The sequence below is a fragment of the Pipistrellus hanaki genome, assembly GCF_964339955.1.
Source record: "Pipistrellus hanaki genome assembly, chromosome: 3".
Lineage (NCBI taxonomy): Eukaryota > Metazoa > Chordata > Mammalia > Chiroptera > Vespertilionidae > Pipistrellus > Pipistrellus hanaki.
This window is the reverse complement of record NC_140505.1, coordinates 134,449,683-134,475,305: the sequence shown is the minus strand read 5'-3', so window position 1 is coordinate 134,475,305 and position 25,623 is coordinate 134,449,683. Positions and strand designations below refer to the sequence as shown.

The 25,623-nt window shown below is 42.5% G+C and overlaps 1 protein-coding gene, 1 long non-coding RNA gene and 1 pseudogene across 7 annotated transcripts in view; 1 reads left to right on the top strand and 2 right to left on the bottom strand.

Moving 5' to 3' along the window:
- The window catches only part of LOC311619340 (uncharacterized protein C12orf56), a gene marked incomplete at its 3' end in the record, with an annotated part of 75,090 nt that overhangs the window by 37,502 nt on the left and 11,965 nt on the right, over positions 1–25,623 (bottom strand). Inside the window, exons 2-3 of the mRNA XM_084877589.1 lie at positions 17,729–17,888; positions 2,477–2,549 (exon numbers count right to left, since the gene is read on the bottom strand). Coding sequence (XP_084733715.1) covers positions 2,477–2,549; positions 17,729–17,888 — 233 coding nt within the window. The remainder of the gene's footprint in view (positions 1–2,476; positions 2,550–17,728; positions 17,889–25,623) is intronic.
- The window catches only part of LOC311619358, a 102,451-nt gene that overhangs the window by 65,162 nt on the left and 11,666 nt on the right, over positions 1–25,623 (top strand). The window lies entirely within an intron of this gene.
- Positions 22,564–23,041, bottom strand: LOC311619353 (small ribosomal subunit protein uS12-like; annotated as a pseudogene). Its single transcript has one exon. The product of its transcript is annotated as a small ribosomal subunit protein uS12-like (transcript).

The following is a 25,623-nucleotide window of genomic DNA, read 5'->3' as shown; positions in this document are numbered from 1 at the left end:
TGCCAATTAAAATGGAAATCCCAGGGAAGGGGGAACCAGTTTAAATTTGTATTATTAAGTTATCATATTGTGGTGTCAATCAAAACCCAAGTACAGAATTGTATAGAGAGAGCAAGGACGCGTACTAGGGAAGGCTAGAAAGAGGAATTCAATGAGAAGAGAGTAGGAGCACAAGACAGGAAATGCAGACAAACTTTGCAAGTGTGTTGTCAGCTAGAAACAACAGGGGTAGCTTTGCTGGAAAGTGTGGTGCTGTGTTCTAGTTGCCACGATGATGGGGAGTATTACTAGCATTTAGTGGGCAAGGGCCAGAGAAGCCAAGTCCTACACCGTGTGGGACTGTTCTGCACAGAAGGAAGAGTCCCACTCAAAATGCCAACAGCACTGAGAAACCCTAGTGGAAGGAATGTGGTTACAGAGACTGTCCTTTCAACAATACCAGCATTACAAAGAGGTCTTGGGGTGCACTCCATGCTCTGGATGGCTTGCAATGCGAAACAGAACACTTACGCACCAACCTTTCTTAGCCAGTAAGTTTTTCTGATGTTTCAGATTCCAATATAATCAAAACCTCCAAAGCCTTGAAAAGCCTGACATGAATACAGAGACCACTTTTAAAGCTAACTCCTTAAACCCTAAAAACCTGTAAGAAAATTACAGTTACTATAACCAACCAGAATAGTTGGATGTAAAGTTAAAATGGTGTAAAGCAAATTGTTGATATATACCCAGTAGGAAAAAAAAAAAAAAAAAAAAAGAATCTTCCTAAACCAAAAATCCATTTTTGGTGAGAAAGGAAGTTATAATAATGAAATCTAGATTTAGAAGAGGCCTTGTAGGTCATCTTGATAAAACAGTGAGAGGTGAGGGTGAGGGACCCAGTGGACCAAGGCCGCTTCTCGGCAGCCTAGGGTCCTGCACAGTGTGGTGTACCACAGGTTTGTGAGTTCTCCCCACCCGGAGTTCACTTTTCCTTTGCCGAATTTTGCAGTGTTTTCCTATCCTGTCTTTCAAGGCTTCAACCCCCATTAATTTTCCACATGTATCTCTTGTCTCACAGCTGTTAGAATGCTATGCTCCCCTCCTCCTTCTAATGTCTAGATACTGACTGTGTAACAGAATCACACTTGGAGATATGAAGCTTAGGAAGTTCCGGGCTTCTTCCCACTGTGCAGACTGCAATTTCAAAGCCAGATGAACTTCTCCACCAGATGAGGCCCTCACCCTTAACTGGTGCAAATCAGTACCGGGCTTGATCCCTCCTGACGTCCTTATTTTTCTGAAAGGCTTCGCCTTGCAGTCACCCCAGCTTGAAACCACCGTGGTTTATCTCTCCATCTCTCCTATGTTCCTTAAACCAACCGACAGTCTTGTAGCTTTTACTTCCCCAATCTCTCATCCACCCCTTTTTCTTTATTCCCAGTACCACTAACCCAGGTGTCGGCAACCTGCGGCTCTGGAGCCGCATGCGGCTCTTTTTGTTAAGTGAAAAAATCCTTTTTCTGCACAATCCGATATATAGCATTAAGGTAAGAAACAAGATATGCAGAGTTATATTTGTTTTAAATGTCGCAATGGTTTTGTGCCTCCCAGGTGTGTTTTTTTTTTCCTTCGAAAACAGGTCTAAGTGCTCTTTATGTCTTAAAGGTTGCCGACCCCTGCACTAGCCCAATTCAGATTCTTATTGCTTCCCACCAGCCTTTGGTTTCTCCCTGCTTCAGTCCATTTTCAGCACAACTTAGTTATCAAGTTATTTTCTGTAAGAGTGATTTTTATCATGTTCTCTGGCTCAAAACTTTCAATAGTTTTCTCATGTCCTATGAAACGACATGTAAAAATTTCCCCTGGATTTGTAAGACCTTCCAAAATACGTGCCCAATTTTACCTCCTAACTTTATATTTAGTAATCATGGAGTATTTTTAAGTCACACTAGGCTGCTTATCTTTCCTAATACATATTCCATTTTTCCCTGCCTCGATCTTAGCTTCTGCTGTTCTCTTCAACTGCAATAACTCCACCTCCATTTGCAATATCCTTCACCAACTGTCATCTGGCATCTTGATTCTTCTCAGAACTGAACATAATCCTTCCCCTCTTTAAATTTCTTTAACAATTTCCTCAAACTCATTGATGATATGTAGCATGTATCCATTGTATTATCTTTATTTATGCAAATATCATGTATCCCGGTTAGAATCAGCTTCTCAAAGACAGGAACTATGTGCTCAATAAATGTTTTTTAATTTAATTATAATCAATTATTCATTTTTTGGCATTTATATAATCTGTTGAAATGAGAAAAATTATACTTTACTATTTAACTAACCTGATTTGCATTTACCTTCTTCATTATTATATATATGAGATAAACAGAACTCCAAAGCCATTAGTAGAGAAAAAGCATTTTTTAAAAATTGAAATGGGAAATAAGTTTTGGTTATCAAGTTAAAAACATACTCCAAACAACAATCTCACCTGACAGAGGATTCATCCAGACTTTTAGGCTCTTTGCCTCTCCATAAGACAGGGCCATTATTGTCTTCCTTGACTAAAAGGAAAGAAAAGTTATTTGGTAGTTAATTACATAATTTGATTGAGTTTATAAAGAAGATGTAGTCACTGATTCCAAGAATGCTCATAAATTCTCACAAAAACTTACAAGTACAAAATTATAAGCTGGGCACCATGTTAAAACAAAAAGAGCTTTGGCTTTGACATTAAAGTCTGTTTGGTTAAATTCAGCACACCTTACAAGTTACTTTATTCCTCTAACCTCAATATCTTCAGTAAAAATGAGAATGATTATTCTGTGAACGAAAATGGGATAATATGATGCCTGGCAGAGTGAGTATGCAATAAACATTAGCTGAATTTAAAGTAAAACTCAAAGAACCAATCATAGCTTACAACAAGAAAACTGACATTTCCTCTCCATTATGTGAGTATATTTTGTTTGTTTGTTTTGAGGGATAAATAATAATATCTAATAAGTAATAAGTAATCTCTAATAATAATATATAATAACTAGAGACTCTGTGCATGGATTATGCACCAGAAGGGGGCCTCGGCCTGGCCTGCAGGGATTGGGCTGAAACTGGCAGTCCGACATTCCTCAAGGGGTCCCAGATTGCGAGAGGGTGCAGGCCAGGCCAAGGGACCCACCACTGGACCGGTTTCGGCGTGATCCCCACAGGCCAGGGCAAGTGACACCACCGGTGTACGAATCCATATGCGGGGCATCTAGTATGCATATAAGATCTTTTTTAAAAAAAATAAACCTTTATTGTTCAGATTATTACAGGTGTTCCTCTTTTTTCTTTCTCCATAGCTCCCCTCCACTCGATTTCCCACCCCACCCCATTCCCTTACCCCCTACTATTGTCTTCATCCATAGGTGTAAGACTTTTGTCCAATCTCTTCCCACACCCCTCAGACCCGCGTCCCCCTGAGAATTATCAGTCCACTCCCTTTCTATGTCCCTGATTATATTCACCAGTCCATTCTGTTCTTCAGACTTTTTATTCACATGATTTTTAGATTCACTTGTTGGTAGGTATGTATTTGATGTCTTTTTGTTGTTCATAATTTTTATCTATCTTTTTTTTCTTCTTCCTCTTCTTAAAGAATATCCTTCAGCATTTCATGTAATCCTGGTTTGGTGTTGATGAACTCCTTTAGCTTTTTCTTGTCTGTGAAGCTCTTTGTCTGACCTTCAACTCTAAATGATAGCTTTGCTGGGTAGAGCAATCTTGGTTGTGGGTTCTTGCTGTTCATCACTTTGAGTATTTCTTGCACTCCCTTCTGGCCTGCATAGTTTCCGTTGAGATATCAGCTGACATTCTGGGTATTCCCTTGTAGGTAACTAACTGTTTTTCTCTTGCTGCTTTCAAGATTCTCTTTGTCTTTTGCCCTTGGCACTTTAATTATGCTGTGTCTCAGTGAGGTCCTCTTTGGATTCTTCTTGTTTGGAATTCTGTGTGTTTCCTGAACTTGTAAGTCTATTTCTTTCACCAGGTGGGGAAAGTTTTCTGTCATTATTTCTTCTAATAGGTTTTTAATATTTGCGCTCTCTCTTTTTCTGGCACCCCAAAAATTTGGATGTTAGTACACTTAAAGTTGTCCCAGAGGCTCCTTACCTTATTTCATAATTTTGGGTCCTTTTTTCTTTTTGTTTTTCTGGTTAGGTGTTTTTTGTTTCCTCGTATTTCAGATATTTGGTTTGATTCTTAGGGTACGTTGATGTACAGTTGAGTTTCTGTAAATTCTTTATTTCAGACAGTGTATTCTTAATTTCTGACTGGTCCTTTTCCATTTTTTTGGCATTCTCATTAAGGTCTTTGAAGATCTTATCAAGTTTCTCAGCAGTTTTTAGAAGATTCTTGAGTAACCTTATAAATGTGGTCCTGAACTCCATGTCGTACCATAGTTTGCTTTCCTCCATTGCCCCATTTCGTGACATGCCTGTGTCTCCGCATTTTGACTGCTTCCCTGTATTGATGGAGTGGCTTTGTGTGGTAGGTGACCCACGGGGCCAGTAGCTCAGCCTCCTCAATCACCCGAGGTGGACGGTCTTGGTACACCCCTTTGTGGGCTGAGTGCAAAGTCTTGGTGTAGTTAAGCCTTCATTGTTGTTGGTACCCTTGGAGGAATTGTCCTCCAGGCCAATTGGCTGTGGGGACCCGCTGTGTTTATAATGGAAGAACTGCTGCGCTGGAGACACGCTTATGGTGCAGGCCTTGTTTCAGTGGGGCTTTAATGCTCACTGAGTCTACCTCTTGAATGTGTCAGTTATGGATGTGAGGAATTGAAATCTGTGTCTCACACTGACCAGTAGATACACGGGCTTCTGGATCTCCAATGGGGTGCCGGTCAGCTAATGTCTGAGATCACCCTGCAGGAGCTACAGCAAAAGCTACAGTACTCTCCTCCCTGTTTGGGATTTGTAGATTATGGAGCTCTCTGAACCTGTTTGCAAGTTAGCAGCGATAGTGAAGACCATTTATATGCAAAAACCGCTGCTTAAAGCTTGGGTGTGTTTGTAGATTGTGTGGGACGGAGTCTCAGGGCATCACTGGGATAGGGCGTGGCAAACAGCAATGGCTGGCAGTGAGCCATCCCGCGTTTCACGCCCCAGCACAGCAAACAATTATTTTTGCGCACAGCTCTGCAAGCAAGCCACCCTCACTTTCCGACCGGATGCCAGACAGTCCAGCTTCTCCCCGTAGGAGTTTGGGTCTCATGTGTCTCCCCTTCAGGTTGAAGAAAGCAACGCCACCGCCAGCTGGAATCCGCTGCCAGCCCATATCGTGTGTCCCCATCCCTCATTTTTTCAGTGTCTGTGCACTGAGTGCTCCCCTCTCTTTCAGTCTGGTTGTAGAACTTCCACTCAGCCTGCCTTCCAATGGCTCTGGGTGATAGACATTTTTGTCTTGTAGCTGTAGTTTTGAAATTGTTGTGCACGACCGCAGTTTAGGTGTGTTTACCAATGCCGCCATCTTGGGTTCTTGAATATATAAGATCTTTGGTTAATCTCTTCCCACTTTCCCACCGACCCCCTTCCCTCTGAGATTTATCATTCTGTTCCATGTTTCCATGCTTGTACATTGAGTGTCTGCCCCCTGGTGGTCAATGCTCATCATAGCTACTGGTCGAATGGTCATTTAGGCATATAGATATAGATATAGATATAGATATAGATATAGATATAGATATAGATATAGATATATAGATAGGGGCCTTTCTATATATATATATATATATATATATAGAAAGGGGCCTTTCTATATATATATATATATATATATATATATATATATATATATATAGAAAGGAACTGTGGGCTGCAGGGCTGCAGTGGACACAGGGGGAGGTCTCAGTCCATCCTTTGTGCCTCCACCCAGCCCCTACTGCCATGGCCCCCTTTCCCCTGTCTGCCAGCATCCCTGCTCCCACCACTGCTGCTCCCACGCATTGACAGCACAGGCCCCACTCACACCCTATGACAGTGCAGAGCGATTGGGGCCAGCTCCAGCAGCGAGTATGAGCGGGGCCGTCACTGGCAGCGGGTGAGAGCAGCAGCTGCTGGCTCTAATTGCCCCTCAGGAGTAGGGGGAGGTGGAGAAGCCCTGACGGGCAATCAGAGCCAGCAGCCACCACTCATACCTGCTAGCAGTGGGTGTGAGCAGCGGCTCCAGCACTGGCAGTGAGTGCAAGCGGGGGCCACCACCAGCAGCAGGTGCAAGTGCCAGGCAGGACCATGGTGCATGGGAGCAAAGAATTTTCAATAACCACCAAAGGCTCGCCCCAATGACAGTGACTGGCGCCCCATTATGATCTGGCGCTCCCACTCACCTGCTCCACCATCCCACCTCGGCCAACACAGCACATGTTCTTTGCTCTGCTGCCTGCTGCCAACACCCACCATATTCTGTGTGCCCCCTCTGGTGGTCAGCATATGTCATAGTGATCGATTGTTTGGTTGTTCCGCCGTTCGGTCTATTTGCATATTAGGGTTTAATAGAGAGAGATTATTGACTACTAGAGGCCCAGGTTGTGCACTGGTGGGTCCCTTAGCTGGATTTCCAACATCCCCTGAGGGGTCCTGGATTGCGAGAGAGCAGTTCTCTAGTGATGTACCCTCCTCTTTGGTTCCGGGTGCATCACCTGAGAACTGCAGCTGCCAGTCAGTGCAGCTCAGCAGCTCCTGCATTGAGCGTCTGCCCCCTGGTGGTCATTGAGTGTCATAGCTACCGATCAGATGGTCAAACGGTTGGATGGTCACTTAGGCTTTTATATGTATAAATCAGTGGTCGGCAAACTCATTAGTCAACAGAGCAGCAACCACGGCTCATGAGCTGCATGTGGCTTGCAAGCTGCAGTTTGCTGACCACTGATATAGATAATAGTATCTCATCATATCTGACAAGAACTAAATTTACATTTCCATAAGCTTCTGCAAGCGGTCAGCATTAGCCACACCTTTTGACTCCCGCAGAAACTCAATGTCCCCTCTCTGACAACCTCACTGTCCTTATATTAGAGGAAGCTGAGTCAAGGATGCACAAGCCATCCTTACAGCAAAAGAGGGAAAGAGGGAAAGCCCTTGCTCCCACACAGAATTCCTCTCAGGGATTTCCCTGGCTCTGTTACACGTTTCCTTTCTTGGCTTTCTTGCTTCCCTTTCCTCCTCCCTCCCTTTTTTTCCAGTTTATTTTTTTCTTTTGAGATTAAACTTACATCAAATGAAATGCAAAATCTTAAGTATACTTTCACTGCGTTTGACTCATTTCCTTTTGAACTGCTCTGTGTAACTCTTGTCTTTCACTCCTGTGGGTTTGAGAGAAGCTCAAGGCACCTCCATGCCTGAGAGAAAGAACCCTCTCGCAGTGGAGGACCAAGGATGATGCTGGATGGCATCTGTAGGAAGATGGACGGTGCAGGACACTAAGGCTTGCTCTGGTCTAGGCCTAGGAGGTCAGCACAGCCCCCTTGATGTCCAGCATAGCTTATCCGAATTGAAAACCACCTGGGAATCTGAGGCAGTGGGTTTAATGGTTAAAAAGTGTTCTTCAGGAACCTGCAGCTGCAGGAGGTGACTTTGGAGAGGATCAGGGTTGTAGTGGTCATCTGTCATTTTGTCTTCCCAGGACCTTCCTTTTTTGAGGAATTGTCCTCTTCCTATAGTTACCACAGGTGCCGGTCCCGACTGCTACAGCTCCTTCCATAAAACTAATGGTGATTAAGCTTCCGTGCCTCTCACTTGCATGAGTTCCTTCCAAAGTCTTAGGAGAGACCCTAACCATGTGTTCAAATATTTGTACAAAATGTGCAAAGGAAATACCTTTTAATCACCATCATTTAAGACCACAGGCACTTCCACTTCAGTTTCTCTTCAGTCTCACTTCCCCTTGTGGAGAGTAGCCACAGGCACTTTGTGATTTCTTCTGCCCAGGTTTCTTTGGAGTGTTGCAGTCATTGTACATGGTGTTTTAACTCTTTTTCTTAAAGAGGGGTCTGCAAATTGTATGAGTTTTAATCCCTACAAAACCCAGATCCAAACCCTTGCCCTAGCCATAGCGGAATGGTCTAAGGGTACACTTCTAATCCAAACTGGTCGATCAATGTTTTCCCCTAGACGCGTGACCTTTGGACTTGAGAGGCAGAGCTAGGAGTCTTTTAAGCTGACTGGATCCTAAAAGATGGTGTTCCCCAACATGCTAGTAAGGCCCCTGGTTCTTAGTCTTCCATTATTTGGCCCTTCTGTTCCCCTTTTAATGCCCTAAGCAATTTCAAAATCCTTCTGAGGGATTCCCTTTGGCATTAAGAGAGGCAGAATCCATTTTTTTCTACTTGCAAACTAAGAACCTTTACAATACATAACTGTTTAAGACCCCAATTGTCAAAGACACTTCTAATAGTAGGCATTTCACAAATACAGATACTAGAATTAAGTGCCTCTGATTGGTGCTGGAATTGAGGAGAACATAGCACACGTGGCCCAGAGGTCAGACAGGTTGGAGCCTATCTCTTGCTTCAGGACCACATATTACATGTTTAGGAGGAGCCACAGGGGCCCCAGCTACACAGCAATACCTACCCAGGGAACAAGCTGCTTAGAGGAGAACTAGCAACATAGAGCACATCCCTGACGGTATGCTGGGAAGCCTTACAGACCACTAAGGCTTCTCTATTAGGAAGCAGTACTACCTAAACAACTACCTGAACAACAACAAGCTTTAAGTTGTCTTAAACCTGATCTCATCCAAGTTCACTAACCAAACTTGAACTTGCTCTTTTTGGTATGAGGTCATTAAAATGTTGCTACCAAACAACTATGTTATCGATGTACCTACCTTTCTCTATGATAGCTTTAATTTTTTTTAAAAAAATTTAAATATAATTTATTGATTTCAGAGAGGAATGGAGAGGGAGAGAGAAATGGAAATATCAATGAAGAGAATCTTTGATCGGCTGCCTCCTGCACGCCCCCTACTGGGGATTGAGCCCACAACCCAGGCATGTGCCCTTGAACAGAAACAAATCCAGGACCCTTCAGTCAGCAGGCCGACGCTCTATCCACTGAGCCAGACCAGCTAAGGCTAGCTTTAAATTCTAATTTGTAACAGCGGTGTGGAGAATCTCAGGTTCATCTGTGCACTCCACTGAAAAATGAAGTATGGCCCGAAGTCTGTCTTTACGGTTGATGGGATGCCTGGTCTCCTGGAAGCCAATGGCTAGAAGTTAGCAGGTATAAGGCAACAGTGACAAGAGAGCCTGACTACAGGTGATAGATAATAGAGTTATCAGCCAAAGTATTCTCTATTGTGCACACAGAAGCTGACACTCTTCTTAGTAGCTTATGTCTGAAGTCCTTCAGCCATTTAGCACAGTGTATATCTGATGGCATGTTCAGTAATGCTGGTCGGCTGAGAGACAGTTTTAGAAGCAACATTGCAAAAAGAATGCATCTGCTTTCTTAACTGCAGGAGGTTCGATTATATTTTTCAAACTCTATTTCTGTGCCAAGCTTATGTAAAAATCACACACTAAACCTGAGAGACTTATCAGTGCTCTGTTATTTTAGTTTTATCCCACATCAGTGGTTTTAGAAAATAGCTGTTTTAGATTTAAAATAAAAATTATAGCTGAAAGTGGTTTGGCTCAGTGGTAGAGCGTCGGTCTGCGGACTGAAAGGTCCCAGGTTCGATTCCGGTCAAGGGCATGTACATTGGTTGCGGGCACATCCCCAGTATGAGGTGTGCAAGAGGCAGCTGGTCGATGTTTCTCTCTCATCGACGTTTCTAGCTCTCTATCCCTCTCCCTTACTCTCTGTGGAAAATCAATAAAATATATATTTTTTAAATTATACACACACACTCACACACATACAATTCAAAGTGTTAACTGTGGCCCCTATAAGCACACGTGTATACGATAGAGAAAAGCCTCTTTTTCTCAGAATCTCCAGGGGGGGAAATGGGCCTAATAAGGAATCCTGCTAAAAATGTGATCAGGAAACTGAGAATTTTTATGGTAAATTACTTGTAATTTTGAGCTTCCTCTGTTAAGATAACCCAGTTATCTGGAGTGTGAGCACCTTTGCCACATGGCACAAATATTCCCCAGGCTTCCACCCAAGAGGTTTGGAGTCCGTCCTAATCATGGTCTTTAGCTAATGCCCAGTAGGCTATGTGTGCTGCTTCTCTAGGCAGGACGTCACCATGAACACCAAAGACTTTCGTGCTGGCTACTGTCAAACAGATGGGCAGACAGGTGGGAGCCTCTTTCTTGCTTCAGGACCACATGTTTCAGCGTGTCTGGGAGAGCCACAGGTCCTCTGTGCACAGCAGCACCTGCCCAGGGAACAGGCGCCGGGGAGAGCAGGAACACAGAGCGTGTTACTGTCGGCAGGCTCCAGAGGGGGAGCAGTCTTATCCTCTACTGTGTGTTGTGTGACTCCCTGTGACAGTGGCAGTTTCATGTTTTCGGAAGTCATTGTGTAAAAGTGCCAGATGGGACCTTTTGAGATGAAAGTAAAAAAAAAAAAAACAGTTGTGAAGAGGTATAATTCTATAGATAACCATGTGCATTATCATCAGATAAGTGTGCTGTGTTTTTTTTTTTTAATTCCTCACTTCTTTTAACATAATTTGCAAAGTTTCTAGGAATTTAAGGTTCATAGAATTTCTACCTGCAATTCGCTACTTTAATGTGTGTTTTTGTCTTATAAATGTTGGAAGGGGGAAAAAACCAAACAAACAAGAATCATGATACTGTGGACAAGGATAAATATTCATTTAAGACAAACAACACCAGTTAGATATCCTGTTAGTGTGACAAGAGACCTGGTGAGTACCCAGGGGTTTAATAAGGCTACTAATTACAACAACTTCTGCACACAGTTGCCATGCCATAGAGCACATGTGTCAAACACAAGGCCCGCGGGCCAAATCCAGCCCGCCAGGCCTTGCAATGTGGCCCGCACCGCGCTGTCATCACTGCACTCCGCTGTCAGTTTATGACATTGTCAGTTTATGACTGTTCAGTAAACCATTCGGCCCGCGATTTAGGCTGGATTTAAGATTTTGGCCCCTTCTCTGATTGAGTTCGACACCCCTACCATAGAGTGTCAGCATGGAAAAGTGTTCGTCCATGAGAGGGTATAAGCATTGGACAGTTTTCTCATACTTTGTACCTATTTGGTACTCGAAGAGGCTGTGAATCTGACTTGGAGTCTGATGAAGAGGGAATGGGCTGGTCTAGCTTCTCTGGGTGGAAGGGCCTATCCAGGAGCCACTTTGGACTTTATTCTTCCCTCTCCTTCTATGCTACAGATGAGATCTTAACTGCTTTCCTGCTGTGTGCCCTGCCCTGCCCACATTATTTCATATAATACAACAATCCTGTGAATATAATAAGAAAGAAAGAAAACTGAGGCTCACAACGGTTAAGTGACTTGAGAAGGTCACACAACCAGGAAAGGTGAGAGCTAAGATTCAAGTCTAGGCTTAGCTGAATCCAAACTCCATGCTCTTTTTCTCTGCTTTTTACCAGCTACCAATTATGGGGATCAATACCCTAAAGCAGGGGTCTTCAAACTACGGCCCGCGGGCCACATGCAGCCTGCAGAGGAGTCTGATCCGGCCCGCCAGGTTTTTTGGGCAGTGAGCGCAGCCGAGGTGTTACAGTTCGGCCGCCAGGACCTGCATATACACTGTCACTGCACGGCCGCTCTGACCCCTCTGCCTCTTTAAGAGCACAGTGCCTGCTGGGGCTCAGAGCGTGCGACGTGCTGCCGCACAGGCGCAATGATGTAAAAAGGCGCCCGCTTCACCCCCAGGCAACGTGGTGTCTGTGTGCTGTGCCTGCCTGTCAGTGAGGTTCTCCTCCTCTCCCTCCACTGCCTTCACCAAAGGTCGGTCGAAAGTGCCATAGAAAGAAATTTTTGTCAGATGGGGGGTTTCTGCCCGATTGGGGGGTGGGGGGTTGGTGACTCATATGAAAATTCCTCTTTGGGGGGGGTGTGGGGGGGCGTTCGGTGCTGAAATCAAAATTCTGCCAGGTGGGGGGGGCGGGGGGGGGGGGTTTGGACCAAGTCTCTTTGTGGAAGAATTGAGACTGACAGCATGCCGCCCCAGCCAACAGCCTTTTTTTTTTCCATGAGGCAACCCTGATCGCATCTTCCTACTAATATAGCCAGGCCCATTCCAAACCAGAAAGTCAACTCCAGTGTAAAAAGACGATTAAAGCCTTTTAAAGGGGTTTACGTTAAAAATTTTATATGCATTTTGCATTTCCTTTTCAGTGTTCACATGCTGATTCCGAACATATCAATTTGGCCATTATATAGGGAGATATAACCGAACCCCATCAGGGACTGAGCTGGTCTACTTAGAAAAGCCTGCAAGAGGTAAGTGTCCACATCGGGGGCAGAGACCTACTAATGGGAGTTCATACACTGTGTGTGTGTGTGTGTGTATATATATATATATATATATATATATATATATATATACACACACACACATATTAGTATTTTACTAATAGCAATTTGGAATCCCTAGGAAACAATGATGTCAAGAAAAAGAAAAATTGACTCCGAGTGTAGGATATTCAAAGAACAGTGGACTTATGATTACTTTTTCACGCGGTACAAAGAAAAAGCTGTGTGTCTGATATGCCAGAATATAGTTGCTGTGTTCAAAGAATACAATTTGCGACGCCACTATCAAACTCAACATAAAGATAAATATGATTGTTTGGTCGGAGAAGTGAGAAAAGATAAAATACAATATTAAAACTGAAACATACACTGACAACTCAGCAAAATACTTTTGTGGAGCAGAAGCAGCTAAATATTTCATCACTGCGGGCAAGTTTTCAAGTTGCCAAGCTAATAGCGCGCAATGGCAGACCATTTGTGGAGGGAGAATTTGTTAAAGAATGCTTTCTTTCTGTTGCCAAAGAGATGTGTCCAGAGAAGGCCGATTTATTTAGTACAGTGAGTCTTTCAGGAGCTACAATGACACGAAGGATTGAAGAAATGGGAGACAATTTGCAACACCATTTGCAAAACTCTGCAAAAAAACTTTGCTATTTTTCCTTGGCACTCGACGAAAGCAATGATGTTTGTGATTCTGCCCAACTTCTCATTTTTATGCGTGGGACAAATGAGTATTTTGAAGTCACAGAAGAGCTTGCTGCACTGCAAAGTATCAAAGGTACAACCGCAGGAGTGGATATATTGTATATGAAAAGGTTTGCCAAACTGTGAATGGTTTGGAGCTGGACTGGGCTAAACTAGCCAGTGTGACAACTGATGGTGCTCCTAGCATGGTGGGGTCTAAGAGAGGAGTAATTGCTCACATTAAACAAGAGATGGACAAACATAACCATCCTCATCCAATTGCCATACACTGCCTCATCCACCAACAAGCGCTGTGTTTTAAATCACTGAAGTGGGACTCTGTTATGAAAATTGTGGTATCTTGAATTAATTTCATTAGAGTTCATGCACTAAACCACAGACAATTTCAGGAATTTCTGTCTGAGCTATATGTTGCCCATGAGGATGTTCTGTACCACACAGAAGTCCGTTGGCTGAGTAGAGGGAGAGTTTTGAAATGTTTCTATGACTTACTTCTGCAGATTACAGCTTTTCTACTTTCAAAAAACAAAGAAGTACCAGAGCTCAATGATGCAGAATGTAAATGGCACCTTGCCTTTCTGACAGATATAACAGAGCTACTCAACAGTTTCAATCTGCAACTTCAAGGAAAGGGGAAGCTCATCTGTGATATGGCATCGCATGTGAAAGCATTTGAAGTAAAATTAGGCCTTCTCATCAAAGAAGTAAAGGAGGAAAACTTCAGCCATCTCCCAACAATTCAAAACCTGTCAGCGGACAAACCATTGGTTGCATTCCCAAAGAAAACATGTGTGGATTCACTGGAATTGTTGCAAAAGGAGTTTCAATTTAGATTCAAAGAGCTTCATCTCCATGAACAGGACATACAGCTTTTTCGTAACCCATTTTCTGTTGAGATTGAAAATGTCCTTACAATTTACCAAATGGAACTGGCTGAACTGCAGAATTGTGACTCTCTGAAAGATGCATTCAAGTCAAGTAGCCTTCTGAATTTCTATGCATCTCTCCCCTCTGAGACATATCCAAATATCAGGAACCATGCACTCAAAATGGTAACCATCTTTGGTAGCACTTATGTCTGTGAACAGACTTTTTCAAGAATGAAACATCTGAAATCTCCAACCAGATCAAGATTAACTGATGCCCACTTGCATCACTTGTTACGACTAGCAGTGACAAATATGGAACCGGACATTGACCATCTCATTAGCCAAAAGCAGGCCCACAGTTCCCATTGAAATACTGGTAAGTGATCTGTTTATTTATAAATGTTCTTCATTTTATTTATATTGTATTTGTTACCTTTTTGCGAAATAAGATATGTGCAGTGTGGGTAGGAATTAGTAGTTCATATAGTCGGGCCCTCCAGCTCTCTGAGAGACCGTGATCTGGCCCCCACTTTAAAAAGTTTGAGGACCCCTGCCCTAAAGGGTTCCTTTATATTCGTGGATGGATATATATATATATATATATATATATATATATCATGAAAGTAAGCAGGGTAATGCCGTACTATATTTCTATTTTATTTTTATCCATTCATCTTTCAATTTTTAGAACTAATCCACAAGAAACATTTAGGTAAAGCCCAAAATGTGAAACATAAAAGCAAGGCAGCTTTGGTTGAGCCAGGTGAGCACAGGGAGTCCTAACTCCTTATCCTCCCCTTCCCGCCCCACCCTACTGTGGAGTTTCTAGATCTCCTTGGGTACTACAGGAAAACCACCTGCATCAGTGGCAGTACACCCTCAACACAAAATCTAAAGGTGATTTTTCATCTTTTTATGAATGTATGTATCACTATTCTTGGGTGAATAGATTCCCAACAAATGTTTTTGAATGAAGAGTGAATGCTGGTATTAACCATAATAAGCCATAATTGTCAGGGCAGGACCTTGGCCTCCCTTGCTGGTGAGAGGGAGCACAAAGATAACTATCAGCACTTCTCCCTAAGCCAGGAACACAATCTTCCAGTTACCCCTGTACTTCTTCACTCGGTTTCCTGTTAAAATCTATCCTATCTAATAAAGAGGGAATATGCTAATTGATCATCACACCCCCACAAAGACAGAGGCACCCATAGCCAACAAGGAGGGAATATGCTAATTGACCTCCACACCCTCAAAAATGGAGGTGCCTACAGCCACAAGATGGCAGCACCCAGTCCCCCCAGCCCCATGGGGCAGCAGGCATGGCATGGCTGGGCCCACTCCCAGGCAGGTCTGGCCACTCTAGAGTACCCCAGTCCCCTCAGCCCCCCCAGCCTTCCAGGGCCTGCCCGAGGAATAACCAACAACTGAACAAGCAGGCTGTGTGGGGCAACCAGGCCAGCGGGGGGGCCTGTGAAGGGTGATCAGGCAGGCAGGGGAGCAGTTGGGGGTGATTAGGCTGGTGTGGGGGGTGGGGGGGAGGCAGTGAGGGGTGACTAGGCTGGTGGGGAGGAAGTTGGGCGCAACCTAGCTGGCAGCAGGGGGCAGTCAGGGGCAAACAGGACGGCAGGGTAGTTAGTGAGGAACAACCAAACAATTGAACAAGCAGGGGTGATCAGGCCAACGGGAGGGGGCTGTGAGGGTGATCAGGCTGGCAGGGGGGCAGTTGGGGGCGACCTGGCTGGCAGTGGGGGGCAGTTAGGGGTGACCAGGATGGCAGGGTGGGGCAGTTAGGGGTGATCAGGCTGGCATGCAGAGGCAGTAAGGGACGATCAGGCTGGTGTGGGGGGAAGTTAGGGGAGACCAGGCAGGTAGACAGGTGAGCAACTAGGAGCCAGTGGTCCAGGATTGTGAGGGGGATGTCTAACTGCTGGTCTAGACTTGAATTTGGACATCCCCCAAGGGGTCCCAGATTGAAGAGGATGCAGGCTGGGTTGAGGTTATCCCCCACCCCTGTGCATGAATTTCTTATTAACACCACCGGACCTCTAGTGGTGTTAATAAGATTATTAAAATCAAAGAGGAACTGACAACATGGAATCCAGATTCTAACTCATTCTGTTTTTTAAAACACCAATATTTAGTAAACATCCTTCTTTCTCTCATTTTCTTTCTATTTTTCTTTTCCAGGCTTCCCTCCCTCCCTCATTCCTCTCCATTCTTTTCTTTCTTTCCTTCCTTTCAACATATCTTATTCATGGCACACTACGCCCTGGCACTATGCTGTTGTAATGGATTGGTCAGCTCCTCCTCAATGTCAAGAACATTATCTTCTCAACACCTCAAATCAAAATTATAATGAAATGTCACTTCACCCCTGTTAAGATGATCTCGTGTTATAAGAAAGGAAAAAGATAAGTCTTGGTAAGGAAGTGCACTGGTGGTGAGAATGTACAGCCATTCTGGAAACCGGTATGGAGGTCCTTCAAAAAATAAAATAAACTACCATATGATTCAGTAGTCCACTTCTGGATATATATGCAAAAGAAATAAAATCATTATCTCAAAGACATATCTGCACTCCAAGTTCACAGCAGCATTTATAGTAGCTAAGACATGGAAACAATCTAAGTATTGTTTCAGCAACAGGTAAATGGATAAAGAAGATACACACACACACACACACACACACACACACACAGAGCAATATTATTCAGCCTTTGAAAAGAAGGAATACTGTCCTTTGTGACAACATAGATGAACCTGGAAGCCATTATGCTAAGTGAAATAAACCACAGAAATACAAATACTGTATAATCTCACTTACATGGAATCTTAAAAAGGCAAATTTTTAGTAACAGAGAATAGAACGATGGTTTGGGGGTGGGGGGAAATAGTAGATGTTGGTCAAAGGGAACAAACTTTCAGTTATAAGCTAGAGGCCCAGTGCACAAATTCGTGCACCAGTGGGGTCCCTCAGCCTGGCCTGCAGGATTGGGCCAAAACTAGCTCTGTGACATCCCCTGAGGGGTCGTAGATTGCAAGAGGCACAGGCTAAGCCGAGGGTCCCCCACTTATGCACAATCTGGGCCAGGAAGGGATGTGGGAAGTTGACTAGCTGGGAGGGACTGCAGGAAGTCTCCAGGGCATTCCAGCCCATCTCGCTCAGTCCTGATCTGCCGGGCCCCAGCAGCAAACTAACCTACCAGTCGGAGCGTCTACCCCCTAGTGGTCAGTGCACATCAAAATAAGCTGTTGAGTGGCCTTAGTATATCATTAGCATATTATGCTTTGGTTGAATGGATGACCAAACGACTAGACAGTTAGCATATTAGGCTTTTATTATATAGGATAAGTTCTGGAGACCAAAATGTCCAACATGGTAACTGTAGTTAAAAATAATGTACTGTGTACTTGAAATTTGCAAAGAAAGTATATCTCAAGAGTTCTCACTACACACACACACACACACACACACACACACACACAACTATGTGAGATGATGGATATCTTAATTATCCTGATTGTGGTATTATTTCACAATGTATATGTATATCAAAACATAACACTGTATACCTTAAATATACAAAACTTTTATTTGTCAATCATACTTCAATAAAGTTCAGGAGAGATAAAAGAACATTATTATCTTTTTTGCCTCAAAAATAAATGTATCTTTTCTTGTGTAACTTTGAGAAGTATATTACATACCTTTCTTGTGGTTAGTATTGGCATGGTGAAATGGTAATAAGAATTTCCTGACATCTTTTGACTTTTCACATTCTTTTTTCAAAACAGTTGAATAGATGATCCTTATGTGTTGGTTGATTTCTCTATCTTGTGGACTCAAAAATTCTGGGTAATCATCAATCTGAAAAAAAAAAAAAAATGAGTTAACTAAAGACAAATACAACTGCTTATATTTTCTGGAATAAGAAATCCCCAAAGCTTAGGGCAACTTTAAACTTCATTCTTTATTTTTATTTTTTCCCTGGTAAATCTTTCTTCTTTTTGTTGTTAGGTTTCCCAATTCTCCTCTATTTGTTTTAGTCCTCATTAAAAGTGTGCTCAGCAACAGAACCCAGAAACTTTTTACATACTATAGGATTGCTAAGTAAATAGTAGCAGTGTTTTTGTTTGTTAAAATATATTGGCCCACTTCCATTTGGGGGGGAGGGGGGGGGGAGAGGGAGAGATTTTTTTTTTAAAGTTCTAAAAATTTTTTTAATTAATTTGGCTTAAACTATAATTTTTCCAGGTAGGAGATAATATCCATTTGTAGGAACAGACTATAAAGATTCTGTAGCCGAAACCGGTTTGGCTCAGTGGTAGAGCGTCGGTCTGCGGACTGAAAGGTCCTAGGTTCGATTCCGGTCAAGGGCATGGTTGCGGGCACATCCCCAGTGGGGGGTGTGCAGGAGGCAGCTGGTCGATGTTTCTCTCTTATCGACGTTTCTAGCTCTCTTTCAATGGATCGCAGCAAGGGAGCTGCTCTGCTACATACAAAACCCCGACCCAGAAGCAGGATTCTATGCACGGTTTAGTACCAGGGGCTGATGGGGGCTGGCTGGCCAAGAGAGGTTGGCTGTGGGAGTGCACTGACCACCAGGGGGCAGCTCCTGTGTTGAGCATCTAGCCCCAGTCATCAGTGCGCATCATAGCGACTGGTCGACTGTTGTTAGGTTGTATCAGTCACTTATGCTTTTATATATAGAGATACTCACAACAAATCTATGAGGTAATTAGCTATTATTTACCCCATTTTGCCATAAGGAAACTAAGGTTCAGAAGTTGACTTCACAAAACCAGTAAATGGTGGAACTAGAATGAGTAGGCAAGGGCAGTTTTTCCAAAGCCAATTTTACAAAAAAACAGCTAAGATTTTAAAATGCAACCCTACTAGTGGTTAGAGGAGGGGATTTTGTCTAGGAGCGATAGAGAAATCTTTCTTCTGAAAACACAAGGGTGGAATCCAAACAGTAATCAAGCAGCTGGATTCATTAGGTCAGAGTTTCAGTCAAATTATGCTAATTTCTTTATGTGGGTGGAACTAGAGCCAGACCTCTTTTTAGCTGCTATAATCATTGAATTTGGTTAGCTTTGCCATTTAAGACATATTTTTCTTAAATACACTAAGGTGGCCTTCAGATAAAGAAGTCGTGTAAATTTTTCTGTACTCATTCGCATGGAAATGCCCATGCTATGCTACAGAATAAAAATAAAAGATTACAAAATAGTGCATGGAATATAGAACACAGTTTGGAATGTTGTACAACAAAGTTTTGCATAGGGCACAGTTTGGAATATTGCTCAACAAATTTGTGTGTTTGTGTGTGTGTGTGTGTGTGTGTGTGTGTGTGTGTGTGTGGTTAATTGTGGTTATCTGTAGATGATGGGATTTGCTAAAAGGTAAACTGAAACATATTAAAAATTGTGAATTTGAGCAAAAATCTATTTAAAATGAGCAGTATCCAATGTAGCAGACAGAAAAAAGAGCTCTAAGGATCTCTACAAAATGAAAGACTTTTATAGGCCAAGAGAGTGGGAACAAGGACATTATACTAGGCAAAAATAGTAGGTTGGTTATTGCAAGTTTCCTTCCTTTTAGGGGATGGCAGGGGCCCATCAGGCAGATTATCTAAGTGCTGAGTTTGTAATAGAGTGAAACGCGTGGTCTCTCTTTCTCTGCATCTTGGTCAGCTTCTAACCATTACAGGAATTCTGCTTGCAGCTTGAGGTTTACAATAACATCCCCTCCCATGTCACTCGTTTGACATAAAAGAAGCCTGAACTCTGTCCTTCGGTAAGATGGATTTGAGACCCCTCTGAGACTCCCGTCTTCTCAGTTGGTGCCTTCTCAATCAATAAGCCTTTCTTTTCTTCAGCTCTGACGTTTAGAGTTTTGGCCCTTTAAAGCATCAGGCACATGGACTTTGGACCAGTAACAAGGTGATTCCTGACTGACTAGCTTAAGATTCCATTTCTGGGAGAGCTGAAACGAATTACATCTCAGGTTGGCAATGCGGAGTTTTTGGAGCCTGCTGTCTTGTTTGTAACATAATCTAAGTATATAGCTTTAATTTTTAATTCTTAGAATTATCTACATTCTATGATAAAGATGGCTGTTTGGCTGATTTTTTTTTTTTTTACTGGATTTTTTTATTATTAAAAAATACATTATTGGGATACTGGGCAATACTGGAGTAAGGTTTGAGGATTACATAGTAGAGATATATCAGAGTTAATTTCCTGATTTTTCACTTGATCTTCATCAGAGGATATGTTTATTGAATTTAAGAGAGAAAGGAAGGAAAAGTGAAAGAAAGAGAAATATGGATATAAGAGAAAAACTGATTGGTTGCCTCCTGTCTGGGAATTAAACCTGCAACCTAGGTATGTGCCCTGACCAGGAATAAAATCTGAGACCTTTTGGTTTATAGGACAACTCTCCCACCAATTGAGCACACTGGCCAGAGCATTTCCTGATTTTAAGAAATAATTTGTTACTTTTCAATTGCAGTTGACATACAATATTATACTAGTTGTAGGTGCACAACCCAGAGATTAGATGTTTAGATCACTTACTAAGTGATCCCCAATAAATTTAGTACCCATCTGGCATCATACATAGTTTTTACAATATTGTGACTATACTAGAGGCCCAGTGCACAAGATTTATGTACTCGGGTGGTGGGGGGAGACAGGGGACCCTCAGCCCGAACTGCACACTCTTGCAGTCTGGGAGCCGTTGGGGGATGTCCAACTGGCCAGCAGTCCATCCTTAGCACTACCGAGGAGGCGGGAGAGGCTCCCGCCACAGCCGTTGCACTCACTACACTCGCCAGCTGTGAGCCCAGCTTCTGGCTGAGCGGCACTTCCCCTATGGGAATGCACTGACCACCAGGGAGCAGCTCCTGCATTGAGAGTCTGCCTCTTGGTGGTCAGTGCACACTACAGGGACTGGCCATTCTACTGCTCAATTTGCCTATTAGCCTTTTATTATATAGGATTCACTATGCTGTACTTCACATCCCCATGACTATTTTGTAACCACCAATTTGCTTTTCTTAATAACTTATCCTTTTTCACCCAGCCCCCCAAACCATTTTCTCTCTGGCAACCCTCGTCTGTTCTGTCTCTATCAGTCTGTTTCTGTTTGTTTTCTTGTTTATATTGTCCTTATATTCTACATATAAGTGGAATCATATGGCATTTGTCTTTCTCTGACTTATTTCACTCAGCACAATACCCTCCAGGGCCATCCATGTTATTGCAAATGGTAAGATTTTGTCCTTTTTATGGCCAAGTAATATTCCATTGCATGTATCTACCACATCTTCTTTATTTATTTGACTATTGATGAGCACTTAGGTTGCTTCCATATCTTGGCTATTGTTAAGTAATGCCGCAGTGAATATATAGGTGCATATGTCTTTTCGAATTAGTGTTTGGGGTTTCTTCAGGTAAATACCCAGAAGTTGAATTACTGGGTCCTTCTTTGTCTCTTGTTATATAGCCTTTGTTTTAAAGTCTATTTTGTCTGGTGTAAGTATTGCTACCCCAACTTTTTGTTTGTTTCCATTTTCATGAAATATTTTTCCCCATCTCTTTACTTTCAATCTTTGTGTCTTTTCATCTGAAGTGGGTCACTTGTAGACAGCATATGTATGGCTCTTGTTTTATTTGTTTGTTTGTTTGGTTACTGCGTGTAAACAACAAAATGGTATTTCTCACAGTTCTGGAGGCAGTCAGTCCAAGATTGGAGTGCTGACACATTTAGATGATATTTTTAAAAATATTTCACTCCTGGCTGGTGTAGCTCAGTTGGGCATTGTCCCAGGCACCGAAAGTTTGCCGGTTTAATTCCCAGTTAGGGTACATGTCTGCGTTGCAGGCTCGATTCTCAGTAGTGAGTATGTGGTGGTAGCCGATGGATATTTTGCTCTCACATCAATGTTTCTCTCTGTGTCCCTCCCTCTCCTTTCCTCTCTAAAAATTAATAGAATAAAATTAATAGAAATAATAATAAAAAATAAAAGATATTTCAACTGGTGGTCCTGGAATCTCATAGTCATAAACACAAATATGTACATTCTTCTCTAAAAACTTATCACCAGAGAGTTCAATGGAGAGAGGACCAGGCTTGCAAGGAGGGCAGTTGGAAGTGATCAACCCTGCAGGGGAGGGCAATTAGGGGTGACCAGGCCTGCAGGGGAGGGAAGTTGGGGGCAAACAGGCTGGCAGGGGATCAGTTAGACATCAATCAAGCTGGCACGGGAATGATCAGACTGGCAGGCAGAAGCAGTTAGGGGCAATCAGGAAGGCAGGCAGATGAGCAATTGTGCGCCAGCAGTCCTGGATTATGAGAGGGATGTCCCAGATTGTAGAGGGTGCAGGCTGGGCTGAGGGACACCCCTAAGCCCCCATGCACAAATTTCATGCACCAAGCCTCTATTCTAATATGATTTTGAAGACAGTATGTTTACAGTGTTTATTTATTTATTTATTTATTTATTTTGACATATGAAAATTTATTACTACTGTGATTTCACCATCAAAACTTAGGATCTTGGTCTTTCCTTCTTGCCTTTGTATAAGGCCAAAAGAGACACACTGCTACTTTGACAACCTTAAAGCGAACTCAAGGAATGTCACCAACATGACCTTTGCGACCAAATCCAGCAAACAAAACTTCATCAGTTTCCTCAATGAAATTCAAAGAACCATCATTGGGTACAAAGGCTGTGATTTTTTTTTTTTTTTTTTTTCCATTCTTGATCAGCTGGATCCTGACACACTTCCTGATAGCAGAATTTGGCTGTTTGACTTCAACCCCTATTTTTTCCAACACGATCCCCTTTGCATGGGAAGCGCCTCCAAAAGGGTTGGCCTCAGGGCCATGCCCAAATGGGCCTTCTTGTACTGTTTGTCATGCCACTTCTGATCCCGCCAGTGGCTGCGGAGCTTCCGGCCAATACGGAGACCGCGACACTTGCCCATCCTGCTGGCGCCACGGGCCTGAGCGAAAGATGTTTACCGCGTTTTATTTTTTTTTTATTTATTTTTTTTTTTAAGATATTTTATTAATTTTTTTTTTACCCCCTCCCTCCCTCCCACACATCCCCTCCCTCCCCAGAGTTTTGTGTCCATTGGTTGCACTTATATGCATGTATACAAGTCCTTCGGTTGATCTATTATCTCCCCCAGATCTTCCTCCCGTCCCCACTGTAACTTGACAGTCTACTTGTTGATATACTGTCTCTATATCTATCTTATGGTTCACCAGTTTATAATGTTCTTTATTATCCACAAATGAGTGAGGTCATGTGGTGTTTCTCTTTCATTGATTGGCTTATTTCACTCAGCATGATGTTCTCCAATTCCATCCAGGATGCTGCAAATGATGAGAAATCCTTCTTTTTTTATGGCAGCATAGTATTCCATTGTGTAGATGTACCATAGTTTTTGGATCCAATCATCTGCTGACAGACACTTAGGCTGTTTCCAAATTCTGGCTATTGTAGATTGTGCTGCTATGAACATAGGGGTGCATATATCCTTTCTGATTGGTGTTTCAAGTTTCTTGGGATATATTCCTAGAAGTGGGATTACTGGGTCAAATGGGAGTTCCATTTTCAGTGTTTACCGCGTTTTAAAAGGTAGTTCTATGCACATTATCAGGCCTCCATCACTGCAAGGGAGGTGGTAGATGGTTACACTGATGGCTGTCACACAGCCAAGGGGACTTCTCTGCTTCTGAAAAACAGGGGCTCTCGTTTTTTATACATTTTCATGAATTGGCCACCTACAGAGTTTCTATCAAAGGCTTGATATAAAAAAGAAACCATGAAAGAGAATCTCAGATAAGAAAGCCTAAAAAATGAATTTAACATAAATTAATGTACAAAGATCAGGATTAAAATCACTTGGAAATCAGATTTCTGAGTTATAAGGTACTAGTGTCCTAAAGGACAGCCATCAGACAGACAGCAATCTAATTAACTAATTAAATTATTCTAATTAAATTCTTACAGTCCAGTTCATTGTTTTCTTTCCTAATTATTAGTTACCTTATGACCAAACTAGGTCATCACAGTCAACATCTTGACAGAATTTGGAATGTTGGGAAAACATTATAAACCAGCAGTCATGGAATCTGGTTTGTAGTCTGGCCTCCACTATTAACTAGAAGTATGATTGGTCAAGTTATTTCATCCCTTTTGGCTTTGGTTTCCTAATGTGTAATCTGTTATAGTCTCTTTGTTGGTTCAATAAAAAATAAATTATGAGATACTCAAAAGCAGGTACCATTTTTAAAATTCATGTGTGTATTTATAGTCCCACGTAATTCAAAACATTGGTAATATCTAATATCTGTTCAATAGATCTGTACAGTATAGAAAGAAGAAAAACATAAATCAGAGGAAAAGTCAAAAGGGAAAAACTGAAGGCATACCTCATGTACTGGCTTCAGTTTGGAGATGATTTTACTTAATGAGACATTAGGTAGCAGATGTAAGGCCCAAAAAGAGCTAAACTGTGGGATATCTTTCAACTTCCATGGTTCTTTCAAGTCCTAACTTCCTGTCTTGCCATCAAGCTCTAATTCTATAGTCTCCAACAAAGAGAGGAAAGCAAGTAATAATTCACTCAAATTGCAATTTAATAAATTACCTATTCCAAGAGTATTCCAGAGAGAAGCTGAGTAAGGACCAATGGCAAACCCAAAGGATTCGATCTACTGATAAAGTGGCCAGTGAATATATGCAGATATTTTGAATGGATTTCCCTCAAATGAAACCATAAGTTTATACTGAAGTAGAAGCTATTTTTACATTTGCTTCTACTTCAGTATAAACTTATGGTTTATACTTGCATTTGGCAAATCCTTCCACTGTCATAATTTAAAAAAACTCATTGCAGTCTTAACCAGATGTATGTGTTTTTCCCCATTATGCTCTACCTGAGCTATAACATGCCATTCTCTAAGGAAGTCTGAGTAGTTGAGCTGTTTTTAAAATATATATTTATTGATTTTTTTTTTTTTTTACAGAGAGGAAGGGAGAGGGATAGAGAGTTAGAAACATCGATGAGAGAGAAACATCAACCAGCCGCCTCCTGCACACCCCCCACCGGGGATGTGCCCGCAACCAATGTACATGCCCTTGACCGGAATTGAACCTGGGACCTTTCAGTCCACAGGCTGACGCTCTATCCACTGAGCCAAACCGGTTTTGGCTAGATGAGCTATTTTTATAATCTATGAATATTGCTGGCATGAATGATCCACCCACATATTCCAAAAGGAACTAGCAGTTTTAAAATTGGGCACTGTTTCATCATAATACTGGAGAGTCAATAGACAATTTCAGTGTTAGGCTTGAAAACCATTGCCTCAGGGCCAAGAGTCACAGCTAAGAAAGACTACAAGAAAAAAGCTTTCAGCCGAAACTGGTTTGGCTCAGTGGATAGAGCGTCAGCCTGCTGACTGAAGGGTCCTGGGTTCGATCCCAGTCAAGGGCACGTACCTTGGTTACAGGTACATCCCCAGTAGAGGGTGTGCGAGAGGCAGCTGATTGATGATTCTCTCTCATCGATGTTTCTAA